General features: G+C 39.5%; 1 protein-coding gene across 2 annotated transcripts in view; it reads left to right on the plus strand.

Moving 5' to 3' along the window:
- CEP112 (centrosomal protein 112) overlaps positions 1-18,413 on the plus strand; it is a 336,669-nt gene that overhangs the window by 177,459 nt on the left and 140,797 nt on the right. For both annotated transcript variants that reach the window (XM_037128107.2, XM_053657443.1), the window contains exon 21: positions 14,577-14,807. In XM_037128107.2, coding sequence (XP_036984002.2) covers positions 14,577-14,807 — 231 coding nt within the window. The remainder of the gene's footprint in view (positions 1-14,576; positions 14,808-18,413) is intronic.

Below are 18,413 nucleotides of genomic sequence, written 5' to 3' on the forward strand. Positions count from 1 at the left end.
TCTGAGCAGCCTTCTGTGACACTGGAATAAGCTCACAGTGGAAGAACTAAGTCACACCGCATCCAACTGAAGTGGAATAGAGGGAGCTGCATGCCTCAGCTGGGCTGCAAGCAGATAGGTCACACGGATGGGGCCCAGCACACCTGAAGCATCCAGAATGGAATGGAAACAGTGGAAGGGAACAGAAATACAAATGCGTATTTCTTTACATAATAAAGCCTCCCCTATTGTCCATTAGCTGCATTACAACAACTCTCTGAGGGTCAAATAATGTTTTTTTTGAAACAACCATAGAAACCCAAAATGATTGGAGTAATCAGACCACATGAGCTTATTTCTCGTCCCTTTCAAGTCCCTCTTAAGATGACAACCAGAGTCATGAAACCACAACAACAAAGAGAACACAAGGGTGGCCATCAACAGCCAGGAGACTTGGACACATTTCTGGAAGTGGTGCTGAGATAGCCAGCATCGAACTGCACACAAAGAAGACTGGAGCCTTCCCCTGGGAGGAGCCTGTCCCCTTCATGAAACCCAATAGAGGCCCAGGACTCAGTGATGCTGGGAAGGAAGGGTAGCAGAAGGGCCATGTGTGGTTGAAAGCAGGACTCATTGAAAGTGAGCATACAGAATAGGAAATTCATCTCTGTCAATGAGCCTGGAATGGCCAGCAGGTGGGCATTTGTTCCCCAGGCTGAGAGGAGTGAATGAACTGTCTGGGAAGAGTACAAGGAAACTAGTGTGGAAAACAATGTCTTGTAGCAAAGCCTTCTGCTTTAGTGCATTTTCTGGGATCTGCGCCATAACATCTTCATCTCCCCTTGCTCATCCTCAAGCACAGTGACCCCCTTACCATGAAACCACCAGCACCACCCCCCACACACACACACAGAGCACTTTACCTCCCAGATTGTGGGTGCGAACAGACAACCCTGGGGCACCTGACATTTGGGGTGTGCTTCAGAGGCATGAAAGAGAAAGACTGAACAATCAGGTGGCTCCAGAGTAAACAAGGAATTTCAGGGAGCAAAACATACATTTAAGGAAAGCAAAACTGGAACACCAAATATGGTAATACACAAGAAACATAACAGGCTGCTATGAAAATCTAACAATCAAAGGAGTAAGAGGACTCTCCAATGTTTGTCAAAACTAATGTCGAGAATATCTCCCACAGTAGAGCACAGAAAACAGAGACAAAAACATGAGTGTAAAATATATTTTTATAAGGTGAGATGATGATTAAGCCAAGACACTCAATAGTTAACTGATACTCAAGACACAGAAAATAGAGTGGAAAAATTATTATCAATTTAATAATAGTAATGAAGTTCACAGGACTGAAGGATGTGAGTCTTCACATTGAAGAGGCTAGTAAATAACAGTATAATGAGTGACAAAGACCTACATCTGCCTATGTTATTGTTAAATCTCAGAATAGAGGCAATATAAGAGAGATCCTGAAACCTCCCAGAGAAAAATCAGTTCCCCTACCAGGAACAATATATAGATTGGCATCGTATTTCCAGTAATCAGTGGTAAAACATAGTAATGCCTTCCTTAGAGCTATGAAAGGGAAGTTGTTTCAGACCAGATTTCTAGACCTAAGCCAGTGTTCAATCAATCATAAGGTTGGAGAAGGACATTGCAAACGTGCAAGGATTTGAGAAGATTATCTCCTGCATTTCTTTGTAAGTTGCCTGTAGTTGTTCGTCAGTAAAACTGAAGGAGTAAATATCAAAGAGAAATACAAAGGATTCAAGGAACAATGGATCCAGATAGGAGAAGAGGAGAGGGGGGCATCCCAGAGAATGGACGCACAGTGAGTGCAGAAAGGGTCCGGTCTGCATCGGAGCAGATGTGGGTGAGAGGGGGAAGGATCTAGATACTAAGTGAAATAAGTCAGATGCAGAAAGATAAACAGACTGTATGATCTCACTTATATGTGGAGTTTTTGAAAACCCAAATTCATAGAAGCAGAGAACAGATTGATGATTGCCACAAGTGGGGGGTGCAGAGTGGGGGAATTGGGTGAAAGATGGTCAAATGATACAAATTTCTGGTTATAAATAAGTTCTAGAAATATAATATACAGAATGATGACTGGTTATCAGTACTGTATTGTATATTTGAAACTTATTAAGAATGTAAATCTTAACAAGTTCTCATCACAAGGAAAATAACTAACTATGTGAGGTAATGGATGCCACTAAATTTACTGTGGTAATCATTTTGCAATACATACATATATCAAGTCATTATGTTGTACACCTTAAACTTATATAATGTATGTCAGTTATATCAATAAAACTGGAAAAAAGTTTTAAAGGTAACCAATTAAGGAACTAAAAATGATAAAGCAGCTATCTTTCAAAGAAGGTGGATAGTATAAGGAAGCTAAATCTTTATCTTTCATGCATGGTGAATAAATTAATAATTTATGAAATATATAATGACATGAGGTCATTATCTGCAGAGTTAAAAATACAACTGAAAGGGTTAAATGTGTCAACCTGGATGTGGGGGAAGGGATGGATTCCAGATGGGAACATAAACGGTACAGTAATGTTTCATTAAGAGCACTTTTTAAACTAAGTTTATCGGGGAGCCCTTGGTTAATAGCATCCTGTACGTTCCAAGTGCACAATCCTATATCGCGTCATCTGTGCAGTATATTGTGTGCCTAGCGCCCAAGGTCCGCAGTGTCCCTCCGTAGTGTCCCTCCGTCACTGTAAAGTTAACCCCCTTCTGTTGTCTGTGTCTATGAGTCTGTTTGTTTTCTTTTTTTATTCGTTGCCTTCCATTTTGTATCCCACATATGAGCAAAATCATATGGTTTTTGTCTTTTTCCTTCTGACTTACTTAGCTCAGCATGATACTTTCAAGATCCACCCATGTTGTCACAAATGGTAATATTTCATTCTTTCTTATGACTGAGTAGTTTTCCACTGTATACATTAAGAACATTTTTATACCATCTGGTTTGTCCGACTATGTGTATTTTAAAACAGTGAAAGGACAGCAAACTAGCAGTTATTAAGAACCACACCTAAAACAAAAGCAAACTAAGAGGACAGCTAGATCAGGAGCAGAACCATAGAAATGATCACATGGAGGGTTAGCAACAGGGGAGTGGGAGAAGGACAAGGGGGGAGAAGGTACAGAAAATAAGTAGCATAGACGGCAGGTAGAAAATAGATGGGGGAGGGCAAGAATAGTATGGGAAATATAGAATCTAAAGAACTTGAGACACATGGTCATAAACTAAAGGGGGGAATAGTGGGGGAGGGGGTGTGCAGAGTGGAGGGGAATGAAGGGGGGAATAGAACAACTGTAATGGCATAATTAATAAAATATATTTAAAAAATAAATAAATCTGATGAAATGTCAAAAAATTTTAAAGAAACATTTAAGAAAGTGCCATACAGAAAATTTTTGTCAATACAATGGCCTAATTTTTCTTTTTCTGTTTTCATCTACTCTAATATTTGTTTCCTGAGGCGCTTCACAGAATCAATTTACAAATGGATTGGACAGAGTCCTGACTAGTACATTTAGAATGCACCTTTTCCAAGAAATATGGAGCCATTCAGAAGACTTGTATCTGTTATTTCAGAATTCAATTATCTGGCGTCCCATGAAACATTTTATGGTTCTGTCATTTACTGTATTCTTAGAAACTGGTCAGTAAGGGATTCTGTCATTGGTACAACTAAGGGATGTACCGTTTAGAGTTAGGAAGATGCAGATAATTATTAATTACTGAAATGAATGACTTAAAAGGCATACCAAAACTCTATATACGCTCCACAGTCGAGGTCACACATACTTTAAATAAGGGTGACACTTTTTTTCCTGTCGCCAAAGCGAATAACACAGAACACAGGCATAGTTTCATCAGCATGGAAAGCGCATTAGACGGCCCCCAGGGTACAGTAGTCAGTATCATACCAAGTTAAAGATATCAAGTCTCACTGGAAGGAGAACTTAGAAGAGCACTCAGAGAAATGGAAACTGCATGAAACACTGAAATATTATTAGAAATAAATACAAGTCTGACTGAGGCAAGACTTTCTGCATAAATCTTGAACATCTTGTTGAAATGTAATTTCATGATGCAATAAAATTTGAGCGAGAAACAAAATATCAGTCTATATTAAAATGATATTATTTCAGATAGGGAATTCACCAATGCATGGGAAATCGCTCCATGTGGAAAAAGGTAACGTGGGCTTTTTCCCCGCTAATGTTATATTAGATTTCTTTAGCATTGCCATTATAATTGAATAACCTTTTAACAAAGGTTAAGCAACTCTTTGTAAAATAAAACATAAGGAATAATGGCCACCGAAGATTTAATTAAAAACTTAAGAAAGTGCCGTTGTCACTTGAGTCTAAGTCTCTGTGCAAAATTTCTATGAGTTCTAGAGCAAAAGCTTTAATTGAAGTGCCATCTAATAGAGCAGATGAGAAAAGTGAGAGCGCCTGGGAGCCGATTCTGGTCACTACTTGCAATGCTTGCGAACTGACACAGTACCTGGATCCAGAGATTTGCAAGCGGTGTGCTGCAAGAATTTTTTAAACACGCAGCACCTGTCTAGACGGGGACGCTGGCCTCTTTTCCCTTAGACTGTCAAATGAAAAATGACAACAGCCAACACAACAGTAGGCATTGGTGTGAATGAATTAAATTTATATCTATTTTTGTCAGATCAGCAAAAAGTATATTTTTAAAAATTCTGTGCCACAGAATTTTAGTAATTAGTTTGTGTGTGCCAAGAGATGAAAAAGGTTGAAAAAATCGCTACCTTAATCCATTCTTTTAGAGTTCCATTTTACTATTTTTGATGAGAATGATGACACCAACATTTTTATTGTAAGAATTTCAAATAAGTGTATGAAGTGGCTTATAAAATTTTGAATCATATAGAATACACACATGGGCACAATGGTTTTCTAAATTGTATAATTGAAATTCAGAGAGTTATTTAAGTGACGTGGTTTGTATTATGCATAAAATTTAATTAACAGGATCCACTTTATTATATACGTTCAATTATGATCATACAGACTGGGAAAAGAATTTTTTCTCATGACTTTTGAAATTGTTATGGGGTATATACCCATATTCAGGGCATCTCTTACTGAGCAAACAATAAAAACACCCTTTATATAATTTTCTGCTAATAAAAGTAATATGTATTTTCTGGGCTCTTTGATCAGATTCTTAGTTAAGTTTCTGCTTCCTGATTGGCTACTTTACTTTGGAACTGCATTGAATAAAACTAAGGTCATAGAGTTCTGTATCCATAGCAACATGTCTTTCTGTTTCAATACTTTTCAGGTACTTATTTTCATTCAAATAAATATTTACTTAGGGTTTGCTGGTTTCTTTGGGGGGATTGATGGCTGAATAAATAGCCTGAAAATGTCTAGTGAAATCAACACCCTAGGACATGGCAGAGGGAGGAGACCGGATACCTGGCTAACTCAGCACTAAAAGGGACCTTAAAAATTATTAGGAGGGTCAGAAATTCAAGTTGGTCCATTTTAGGATAAAGAAGTCAGGTCACGAGGTCAGGAAATGGACTTCATGGGTTCAGGTTGTTGAAACAAGAGATAAGAAGGATGTAATTATACATAAAGTCAAGAGTCTAATTAACCCAACAGATTTTGGGTACAGGTAATAACCTTAATGTTGGAACATGTGTAGAATTAGGAATCCAAACCCCAGACTGTGAAGCAAACAAGCATCAGAGATTGAGGGTGACAGAAAGACTTAGACAGGTGACCAAAGTTCATGGCTGTGAGCCTATCTTGGAGGCAAGATCTCGTTTGGCTAGAGCTCTGTTGGACCTGCCCCGCTTAGCGGGGGATGATCAGAGAGTGGCTGGGCAAGTGTACGCTTGTGTTTGAGGTTAGATGGAAGAGAGAGGATGAAAGGTATTTCTGAGCCTTTTAGTTAATAAAAAGGGAAATGATCTCATAAATCATCTGTCTCGGGTATTGTCAGGTGACCTTGCTTGGCACACTGAGTAAGTACAACTGGCAACTGTAGGTTACCATTAGTTCAACAGGCACTGGCCACGTGGTGAGGACTGACTGACTGCGGAAGTTATACTCAGTTATACGGACAGAGCTTAACTGAGGAACAAAACTGTCAACCTTAAAACATGTTTGATATTTATCAGTATTTAGTGGGAAAAAGTCAGTTCATGTATTTATTGAAATGTTAAGTTCACTGAAACATTTAATTTTTTTCATTCATCTCTGTATTTATTTATAGCATTTTTCTATGGGTTTTAAAAAACCTGTTGGTATCCATGATCTTGATCTAGGTAGCATTTTTTTCTTTGTTTTAAAAGTTTTGTAATTAGGAACAGTGTGTCTGTAGCTAAGTTACAGACACACTGATTGTCTGTTAACTGATTGTCGAAGTTATAGAACTTTATTTAGATTTCATAACTGTCTAGTTTGACCCGAATGGAATATGGAAAAGAGTTTAACATTATATTTAGTCTAATGAACCCTTAAAGTGGTAATCTAAATCCATCTATAAATTAGTTTTAAACCTTCCTTTTTATATCATTGTTATACATCATGTATCTAATATCTCTATGCTGTTCTAAAAAATCCCACAAAATGGTTAATCTAATTGAAAGTGAAAAGGCTAAATCATTAAAAAATTAACAATTAATATATATTATATATTATTAGCAGAGGCAAATAATATCTCCATGGATTTAGTGGGGGGGCTTTGCCCACAAAATATCTTTTAATGTTAAGTGAACTCATTTTCTGAACAGAGAAGTAAAAGCCACAAGTAACAGATCATGTGCAAAAGTACAAGTTATTACAATAAATCTTGCCCAGTCTCATGGGGTTGCTGTGTTGATGCCAAAGTCCTCCGGGGTGCCTTCACAAGTGAGGTGGATGAAAAGTGAGGCACCCACCGACTCTGTACCCTAAACATAATGCAAGGTGTTCTGACAGCTAAGATACCTCGGGGAGACCCACCTGGACAGTAAAGCCGTCCTTTGAGGTCGGTTGACTGGGGAGGATGCGGGGCTACCACGCTGGAGCTGTTTACCATCATTGCCTTAAAGGCTCTGGAATAATGGATTCCCTTTAGACTGGATACTTGAGCTTCTTTCACAATTCTTAGTAGATCTACCAAGAATGACACTATTTTATGCACTTAGTGAAAGGAATAATGAACTATACATATTCTCACTCCTAATCTGGTGCTTGGGGGGGGGGAGGTGAAAGCAATAGTAATGTTTGACATTTATTTCTTTAGATAAGACAGACTTACAGTAAATTTTTAATGTACACTTAAATTACAAATGTGATTCTAGTAGTTACAAGACACAGACTTAAAACATACTGTATGATCCTTTTGTATTTGTTTCTGCATATTTTTAAAGAATTAGTGGCATGAAGCACACACAGTGCACGAAAAAACATGCGTACTTGGGAGGAGATGCTGTTAGAGGTGCTCGTCAGGGAGGACGCGCCATGTCCCTTCCGACGGAGGCAGTCACTGAGTCAGTGGCACCTTTCATAAGGGCCCGGGCTCTTCCCCCTTTCCTTGGCCTGTTGTTGAAAGGTCAGCCATGTGTGCTTCAGAGTGTTCTAGATTTTCCTGTGTTTAAGTAAGCAGCCCCAAAACTGAAAACTTTGCTTCAGTAAAGTCATATGGTTGTTAGCACAGTAATTAGTGTTTTCTGATTGGCACTAGTATAACATATAAGCTATTGTGACCCTAGTGTGGACAGAATGTTTAAATAGAGTGGCTAATAAGAAGTGGTAAGAAACCTAGGTCAAAGTTTTGCTTTTTTTGGAAATGGAAAGTATAGTAAATGAAGAGAGTGTTGAAAATCTGCTTTCCAGTTACTTGAATGTCATTCTTTATAGAAAGTTTCTAGTGAAGAAGAATTCAGCCTGAATTGTATTCTTCTTCCAAGGCCAAATAGGTTACCTGTCACTCCTGCAAACACTCTGTCAAGAAGAAATTTTTAAGTGTTTCTAGATGCTACAAATAACACCTTCCCAACACGCAGTCTTCTGGGTCGTCAGCCCTGATGTGCACTGTGGAGCGCTGTGGACAGTGCATCCGCGCTAGCTTTCTAATGCTTACATGTTGCTTTCTCAGATGAGAGTACCACGTGCTGTTTGACCCCAGTGTTTTCTACTGTCGTTATTCTCAAGTATCTCCACTGTCATAATTCCACTTGAATCTAGAAAATGTATACGTACTTAGATTTTGTGCTTCTTTTAATTAAATAATTTCCTTTCTAAAATAAATGCTTATCCATAGTTATTTTCAGTGTGGTAGACATTCATTTGCAAATTTCCCAAATAGGTCAATGTGCTGTGAATCTTTTTTTCTTGTAATTGTAACTTAATCTAAAAGCAAGTTGCTATGGGTTTTTGCTCCCTTCCCTCAAGAATAATTTTGAATTAGATGATTTGGGTGGTTCTAGAATAAACTAGAAATTTCAACATCAGCTATGAATTTTGAGTAGTGTTATCATTACTCACAAAAAACAAATGCAGCCGTAACACCTGCCAGCTCATGTGACTCATTACACGTCCTACTTCTTTTTCTCCAGAGAGGCATTTAAATTAATGGGTGCTTTTCTTTTGTACTTTTACCTTCTTTCTTCTTTTTTTTAAAATGCCCTCCCTGGAGTACTCTTTCCTTTTGTGGTAAAAATACTTTTCCTTTCTTGATCTAAGTCCCCTGTAGCATGTTCTCAAACGGAATATTAATTGTTCTAAATTTTTAACCAAATTCAAGTTTTTCTTGCCTTTCCTGTGTGTCACCCCCTGTCCTCTCTTACAGTGCAGCTTCGCAGTGCTGGTGGGGTCAGCAGCACCACTCTGTGGTTTAGTGCGTGGGACCCCAGAGCTGTGTGGTTCTTTTGGAATTTGGGGAAATCTAAGTCCTTTTCGCTGGTCACCGTAGGGTACCCCCAATCACTTAAACCTTATACATTTCTATAACTTCATAGTGATAATTGGGTTTATAATGCCTTGAATTATTTTATGGCCCTGGAATATATTCAAAATCTTCAAAAAAAGATTAAAGTATTGTAAATGTACACACAGCAATTTTCCCTTCTCTGAACAGTACTTTCATTTCATGCTGTATGGGATACTTACAATGAGTTCATCTCAATTATATGCAAACCGTGCAGACAGACTGCCCGGTTCTTCCCGTGTGAGGCAAAATAAAAGGACTGGGTGAGTAAAAGGTGAAGAAATACCTAAGAAGGCCCCTTAAGTACAGGAATGTGTACAGAAGTACTCTGACCTTTTCTGCCTGATGTAACGAGGCAGGAAATTAGAAGACCATTTCTTCAAACCTCTACCCATCTGTGGGGTTTTCATTCCTGTGGCATTTAGGTATGACTTCCTTGAATCAATAAAGATGGAGATAGTGTTGCACTGCCCTTCCCTATACCTGACAGAGACCAGCAGGCATGCCTCGGCCCTCGCACTCTGCACTCACCCATAATTCATCCATGAGAAACAGAGGTGTGTGTTAAATCAGTGACGTCTTGCTCTTCAAGTCTGTATGAAGCAGTGAATAGTATCTGACCAAAGGTCATCTACTTCCATGCTCTTCTTCCTAATTCTGACCTATGTGACCAACCAAAGAATATCTAAGGAAGGCAGGAGAGTGGTGGCAGGGTCCCTGTTCGTAGGTTCCTTGCCCTTTCACTGCAGAAGGAAATTGCCAGTGAGGAGGAGATCAGGAACTGGAACTTTTTCTCTCGAAGTGTGATTCCAGTTTCCTCTGAGGATTTTCCTCCTTGATCAACTTTACAGGTAAATGAGAACACAGCTCTTTGGAAATGGACAACGAAGCTCCATGAATAGATATAGATTGTTCATCTCTTTAAAATGTGATTTGGTGAGGCAGTCCGTGTATAGAGGGGTGGATACACAGATGGACAGAAAAACCAATGACTGACAGCTGACTAGAGAGCTGGGTACTACGTCACGCTCAAAAGTCTTGAAAGACCCAAGGCCTATGTCAGAGCAAGAGTTGACTTGGAGGTACTCACGGTTCTCTGAATGCCTCTGCCTCAGACGAGTCTGAATGCAAACCTTCCAATCCTGCCCTGTATCATTTGGTTTCATTTTAATCCTGCTTGTTCATATTGTCTGACCCTACTGCTGTCTGAACTGGGGTGTTCGATGCACGCCAGTTGTCCTGCTTCAAAACAGAACTGATTTGTGTTTAAGTATTATATTTAATTCACTAGTAACATGTTGATCATCTATCATTATTTCTCATGCGTTTTTCTTTGGGAGACAATGTTTTGTTACAAGGTGAAACTCTCTTTCATGCTAGAATTCCTATGGGAGTTTACAATAGATGGGAAAATTCTCTTGCATGTGTTATTTATAAAATAACATTAGAAGATTAAAATACCACAAAGTTCAAATAATATGTTCTCTTTGAATATGTAAGCATAAATTCATATATATACTTACCATGTCCAGCATAATAAAAATAGAGAAATTCTTTTGATTTGTTTTATATAATTTAAAATAATAAGTTTGGTGGCCTTAATATTAACCATACATTATTCAAATGTATTCTAGGCCTATTAATGTTGTTCTAAAGAAAATATATTATTTTGAACTAACCTTTTTTACAATTGAGTGTCCCCTATGAAATATTCATGACAAAAGGGACAATTGTCATTAGAGATTTGCATTTTCATAAAAAATAGAAAAACCTTAAAAATAATTATCATAGTAAAATTTGAGTAATTATTCCTACCACCTGGATGTAGATTTTTTTATGTCGTGTCCAGTTGTCAAAAGTATATAAGCACTCAGGTGTAACTAACAAAATGGGCATCGTGAAGTGACCACCCAAGTGAAAAATTAGGACATTATTAAACCCATTGCCTTTGCCTGCACGCCCTTCCTTTCCCATATTCCTGCCATCCCTGTCCCAAAGGCAACCGTTGTCTTTTACCCCGCGGTAGTATTGGCTCACTATCCCCACATATGTGGAGAAATGTTTTATTGGTCTTGAGTATGTACCTACGAATGGAGAGAGTTGACTTTCGTCTGTTGTGTAAGGGAGGCATCTGATTTCATTTCCTCTTCATATGAATAACTTAATGTCTTAGCACAGTTTTTAGACTGGTTCATCATTTACCCACTAAACTGTGATGCCCGCTCTCTCCCACCTGAGCCAGTTTCTAGGTTCTCCATTATGTTCCATTAGTCAAGTTTTTCTATTCTCTATGACAGCAATTTTCAACTGTGTGCCACAAGAATTTTTAAAACATGCAATACCTGACTATTTAGTCAGGGGCCCGACCTCTTTTCCCTTAGACTGTCAAATAAATGACAGCAGCCAACACAACAGTAGCCATCCAGTGTGAACGCCTTGTCTTGAACTCTAAGTGTATAGGTCATTTAATGGAATTGCATCTCACTGGTCACATCGCACAGTAAGGTTGTGTCTGGTCTGTTAATTCTTGGGACCAAAAAATCCTTATATACAAGTGTAGGCACCTGAGTTTTTAAAAAGTCAGTTTGGAACAAAAAGGGTAGGTAATTACTATTTTTTTTTTTTTTTGTAAATCAGTCAGAAGTGTACCTATTTTTGTCAGACTGGAAAAAATATATAATATTTTTTGGTGTGGTGCAGGATTTAGTAATTATGGTTTATGTGTGCCATGAGATGAAAAAGGTGGAAAATTGCTGCTCTGTGATAATACCATACTGTGTTAAATTTAGTGACATTATTTTAGGTCCTAATGTGTGGTGTGGGATGTCACACCTCGTGTCTCTCCGGTAGGAGAATTACGGTCCTCTCAGTCATTTGGATCTCCTTTAATGCCTTTCCAAAAGGCTTGCAGAGTTTTGTACATCTCTTGGTAGACATTTCTGAGAGTCCTATATTTGTTATCATTGTAAATGGTGTTTTATTATTTTTTGCTGGTGTATAAAAATGACAAATGATTGTTAACATTAATCTTTTATTCTGACCCTTTTTGAAACTCTCTTATTATTTCTAATAATTTGTACCTTCGTTTTGCATTTTCTCTATAGAAAATCCTAATACCCATGATTAAAGACAGTTTTTTTGGTCATAAAGTTATGAATACAAGTAATGGTAGTAGGTATTTTTTTCTTCTTCCTGATTTTTAAAGGGTTATTTTAAAGCTTCACAATAAAGAACAGATCAAAACTGCAGAGCTTTTAGTAACTACCTTTTATCTGGTTAAGATTAGTCTCTTCCATTCCCTATTTTGCTCCAAGTTTCTGTCATGGAATTGCTTTTTTCTTTTAATACTTTAATGGAATAAATCATATTATAGGTTATTTTCTAATGTTACACCAATATTGTCCTTTTCAATTCTTTCATGCTATATTATCAGTGAATTCAGCTTGCTAATAATTTTTAGGTTGACCTGAGATTCTTCTGTTTTGAAAATGTTTTTTAATTGATGTTATGCTAGCCCCGTAAATTAAGTTGCTGAATAGCCCCTTTTCTACTCTCTGAGAGAATTAATATCAGAGTGAGTTGTTCCTTCAGTACTTGGTGGAACTGGCCAGTAAAGCCATCTGGGCTCGATATTTCATTTCTGGAAAGATTTTTGACTACTATTTAAATTTTTCTAATGGTTATAGAATGACTCATATTTTCCATTTTTTTTCCTAGTCAGTTTTGGTAAATTTTATAGCTTCGAGATTTTCCTTCTTATTTAAATTTGATATTTATGGGCACTTATAGATTTTTATAAATGTTAAACTGCCCTTGTGTTTTTTGCAATGTAACGATTACATATTTTTACACTTTATTGGACTCAGTTTGCTAATAATTCATTTAAGATTTTTGTGTCGCTCTTCATGAGTGAGTCTGCCCGTAATTTTTATTTCTCTCTCATCTCAGATGTGTTCTCTTTTGTTCAGTTCTCCAGAATCCTCCCTAGCCCAAAGTAGCTGCTCCCTCTTCTGTACTCTCATGGCACTCGGTCTTCTCTTACTGCTCTACGGCTCGTGCGTGTGTGTAGCTGGGGTTTCATAGTCTAAACTCTCTTAGGCAAAGTGTTTTTCTGCAAGCCACTCATCATGGTGGCTTCCACATCACAGATCCTAATAAGAAGTGAGCTATACATAGTTATAAATTAAAGAGTGGAAGTGTGGAGGCGGGAGTCTGGCAGAGTGAGTGCTTGAGAAGTTCCGATGAATCTGCTTTTGTCTTTTCAACTCCTCAGCCCGGCAAAGTGTTGCTTGCCTTGGCGTGACCCAAATCACAGCAACCCCATGTTGGTTTCTTGCTTCTAGCATGGCAATGGGACAGATAAGGTTGTCCCCTGGCAACAAAAGAGAGGGACAAGAGGGAGAGGTAAAGCATCCTTCCAACACCACCACCACCCCATCACCCCTTCTTACAGAAGTTTCCTGGTTTTCCCCCCAGGCTGCAGCTCCTTCCCTGGAATACACTTAGTCTGCAGGTCAGGCCAGCCTGGGGATGTGACCATATTTGGAAGCAGAGCCTTTGCAGTGTAATCAAGCTGAAGTAGGGTCATGCTGGATTTGGGTGGATCCTAAATCAAAGATGACCTATGTCCTTATAGGAAGAGGGAAATTTAGATGCAGACACACAGAGAAAGCCATGTGAAGGTGGAGGCAGACATTGGAGCGTTGTATCTACAAACCTAAGGAATGTGTTGTATTCCTTAGTGTTGTATCTAAGGAATGGCGGGGATTGCCAGCAAGCGCCAGAGGCTGAGAGACAGGCCTGGAACAGATTCTCCCTCAGAGCCTCCAGAGGAACCAGGCCCGCCCACACCTTGGTTCGAGACTGGTAGCCTGGGGAGCTGTGAGAGAATGAACATCTGTTGTCCCAAGCCACCCAGTTTGGGGCACTTTGTTATGACAACCCTAGAAAACTAATAACCCCATATGTTTGAGAACTTAAAAAACATACTTCTAAATGATGCATAAGTCAAAAAATTACAGTGGAAGTCTAAAAATGTTTTGAACTAAATGTCAATGAAAATACTGTATGTCTAAACCTGTGATTAAATGTAACCAGTAATTAGAGAAGCATCTAGAGTCCTGTGTTTATAAATCAAAAAAGAGGGATAAAAATAAATGTGTTAAATATCCAAAATAAGAAATTAGAAGAAGGGATATGAAGTAAATCCAAGAATGTAGAACAAAGGACACAAAAACAAGAGCAGAAATCAATGAAGTAAAAACAAAAATAAAATAGCAAGTTCTAGATGAATCTCAGTGTTGACTGAAGAAGCAAGTTGCAGAATACTACATGTAATATTCCATTTACATATATATTTGAAGCAAAGGTAAATGCGGTATCGATGGTAAAACATTCTAGACAGTGTTTACATCTGAGCTATGACGGAATGGCCTGGGATTGGAGAATGGGAGAAGGAAGGCAGGAAGGAAAGGAGGAAGAAAAGTGGAAGGGAGGAAAGAAGTGGACATTTTTGTTAGTCTTTCATGATTCTTCTATGACTTTCTTATTCATAGCCTCTGCCCATTTTTTTAATTTTTCAAAAAAAAAGGTTATTGCTGACATGGAGGCCCAAGTTCACAAACTGAGGGAAGAGCTGATTAACGTGAACTCCCAGCGGAAACAGCAGCTGGTAGAGCTCGGTCTGCTCCGTGAAGAGGAGAAGCAGAGGGCCACGAGGGACCACGAGGCCGAGGTCAGCAAGCTGAAGGCTGAATCAGAAAAGATGAAGATAGAGCTGAAAAAGACGCATGCAGCCGAGACAGAGATGACACTGGAAAAGGTAAGATACCCGCCTCAAATTTTTACAGGCAGCGGAAACCCATGTTGAAACCCACGGCTCCCGCCCTTACATTTAATCTCCAGAAGGTGGTGGTGGACATAGAATTACTCTCCAGATGTGTGAATTTTTCAAGTGAGCAATTTAACTATCTCGCCGTATGTCCAAGCACCACTAGAATAACATAAGGAGTTTCCTAACATCTTCGTTGACTTTAAGTGAAGGAATTGTACGGACTGTCCCATTCTGTGTTGATTAAATACACACTGTGATGAAAACAGTGGTATATGGTTATCAAACATTACACTGGTCAGGAATACTGAGGCTGTAACCCTAAATTTTCTTCAGCTAAAACTAAGTTTCAGACATTTTCTAGCTTGTCAAATAGTGACATTTTACAGTTTTTGTAAGTGTAACACATATACACTGATGTATTTTTCAAGATTGATATTTCAGATAACAAAAAGCTTCTTTAGAATTATATAATTTTGAAATAAATGTCAATATACCGTTGACACATTTGGGGCTGACTTATATTCCAGGAGCAATATCAAATATTCTTTCTTTTGATGTTTTGTAAAAGCATGAATATTTTAATTGGGCAGTGAATGTGAATTGTTCTTAAGCATAACAAATATAAATTGTCCCTTGAGTTCCTTAAGACCAATCTATATCTTGGGACAAAGAAACTGGAGAAGTGTAATTGAAGAACTCTCTAATTCCGTTTCACTGTTTCTTCTCCTCTTCATCGTTCAGTGATTTTGATCCTTCATAGCATACACGGCACACTCCAGGCACCACTCCGCTGAGTTTCCATGGGCCAGCGCTGGAAGGTGCCCACTTTATCGTGCCTAAATCTATCTAAGGGTCCGTTCAGCCATCTTTGCCCTTGGCAGCATAGCTCTGAAGCCAGAAATATACAGGTAAAGGGCTCTAACGAGGCAGGAGGGGGCCCGGCTCCTTGAAGGAACAGCAAGGAGGTCAGTGCGGCTGGAAGTGATGATGGGAGGAAGAGATAAAGCCAGGAAAGGGAGCACAGAGGTGGACCAGGTCCTGCAGGTGTGTCCAGGCCTTTGAAGGGGCTTTGCTTTGGTGCTTCAGGAGTACGGGAGGCTTGACAGGTTTGAGCAGAGGAGTGACGTGTTACAACTCACATTTGAATAGGATCTCTGTCTGCTAGTGCTGGGAATAGACTGACTTGAAGGCAAAGGCAGAAGTAGGGAGACTACTCTAAAGGCTATTGCAAGATTTTAGACTCGAGATGAGAGAGGCTTGGGCTCCAGGCAGTAGCGCTGAAGGTGGTAAAAACTGATCAGATTTGGGTAATGTTCTGAAGGCGGAGCTGACTGGACTTCTTGTTGCTTCCACAGTAAGGAGGGGGAGAGCACGGAGTGGGGAAGGGGGGAGGGAGCAGTCAGGAGTGCTCCCAGGGTGACTTGCTGGAGCCACTGCACAGGTGGGATTACCCTTTGCCTACAGGAAAGAGACCGCAAGAACAACAGGTTGGGCCTGTCAGATGTGTTCCAGTTGAGATGCCTTTTATACCTCCAGGGGGGGATGCTAGTGACAGTGCCATCAAAGCAGCACAAAACGGCAAATTTTGGTGCTGAAATAGACTGTCTCGGGGAGTAGAGATATTTCCTTCCATGGGATAGTTCTAGTCCTCTGACGAGCAAAGGAAACAGACTGATGGAGAATGCAAGCGGTGCTGCACTCACCTTCCTGGTAACTCTCACACACGCCTCCCCTGGGCATCTCTGCCGCGGGTTCCAAGGACTTCTAAGTCCATGTCCTTAAATGGCACAGATACCAGTGCAGCTCGACTGAAGAAAACTGGATATACCAAAGCCAGACTCAAAACATGCAATTTAGGCCTTGATTTTCTTGTATTACACACTTGCATTTAAAATTTTTTTTAATAGATAAAATTTTTCAGGTATAGGTTTATATGTGTTACCGGTTAGTTGTCAGTTTATAGATCATTGAAAATAACATTAGAAATGGTGTTATTTCATTATTTCTAATGAAATAACATTAGAAATAGAAATGAAATTTCTAATTCATCTAAATGAATTAGAAATTCATTTAGTAAACATTTCTGGAATATTTTCTGTATCCCACAATGGCATTATCACAGACACTGTGGAGAGACACAGAAAAGAGAAAATAAAAAAGCACCATCTTCAAGGACATTCTGAAAAATAGAAGACACGCGTGTGCGCACATCCGCACATGGTAACACAAAGTGGAGTACGAATTGGAGGAGAATTACTTTCTGTGAAGGCCATCAGGGAAGGTTAGCTAGAAGTTATGCCACTTGAACTCCACGTGTAGGATTTGGACTAGCAGATACGCAAGATAGCATTTCAAGCCAAAGGAATAACAGCAGCATGAGCCAACAGAACTGTGTGTGGGGCACAGAGGCTAACCAAGGAGAGTGGTGGTTAGTGATCGGGCTAAAAGACAGCTAGGGGTCACTGAGAGTCTTCAGAACTGCAGGAGGTATTTTAGCTCCACTGGGTAAATGGTGAGAAGCTACTGCAGATGTTTAGGTAATGAAGTGTCAATAGCCCAGTGATTATTAGGGAAGTCTGTCGGCATTGACCAGAAGCCCTAGCAGCAGAAGCAGTTGGTGGGGAAGGGACTGAGCCAAGTGGGGGGCCCCAGAGGGCACAGTAGCGGTGTCCGAAGGTAGTGAGAATATAGCCGTGCTGATGGGCCAGAGGACAGGTGCTGGAGAACTGCCTCAGTGATACCATCGATTGGAATGGTTGTACATTGACTCTTAATAAATTGGGAATGTAGGAGAACGGTCTGGTTTGGGGAAGGAAAAGATGAATTCAATTACGAACATGTTGAATTTGAAGTGCCTGTGTTCCACCCAGCTGTGATGTCCATTTGCTGTTGAAGGAACATTTATAGGTAATCATAAGGCTGGACTGGGAAAAACAGCTGTAGGAATCACTCACAGAGAGGGCCTGTTCAAGAGGGAAATAGAAAAAAATAAATAGCGGGGAAGGAAGAGGTTGGGAGGAAACAGTTGAAGGAGGGCCATGAAGGTCAGAGGAATATGAAAAGAATGTGTTTTCACGGAGATAAAGGGAGAGAATATTTAGAAAGGAGGATTGTCAAGAATGTGACAGAAAATCAGGAGGGATAAAGGTCGAGGAGAGGTCACAGGATTTGAAACTGAGAAGTCATTGATGGTCTTGGACTGAGCCCTGAAAATGACATCGCAGACAGAAACACGGTTGCAGAAGATAAGAGAGCAGTGAGAAAGTGGGCATTAGTGAATACCCTATTGTTTTTAGAAAATCTGATATTAAAAGGAAGGTGCAGCCCCAAAGAGCAGTAGGAGTTAAGGAGAATATGTTTTTAGGCTGAAAATGTCCTGAAATACATGAAAAGGAACAGACAGAGAGGAAGAGCTTAACAATGCAAAGAACCATAGATACTTGCTGGCTTGTGATCTGAGGGACGAGGGTGTGAATGAAGTTTCCAGCACGGGCCCACCTCTTCCCTTGGTTACAAGGATTCAGCCACAGAAGACGTTGGTCTGCCCCTGGAATGTGCCTTACCCTCTCCTGCCTCCAGGTCTCTGCACCCGTC

Source organism: Artibeus jamaicensis, unplaced genomic scaffold (assembly GCF_021234435.1).
Source record: "Artibeus jamaicensis isolate MK-2021 breed Jamaican fruit bat unplaced genomic scaffold, CSHL_Jam_final contig_1998, whole genome shotgun sequence".
NCBI lineage: Eukaryota > Metazoa > Chordata > Mammalia > Chiroptera > Phyllostomidae > Artibeus > Artibeus jamaicensis.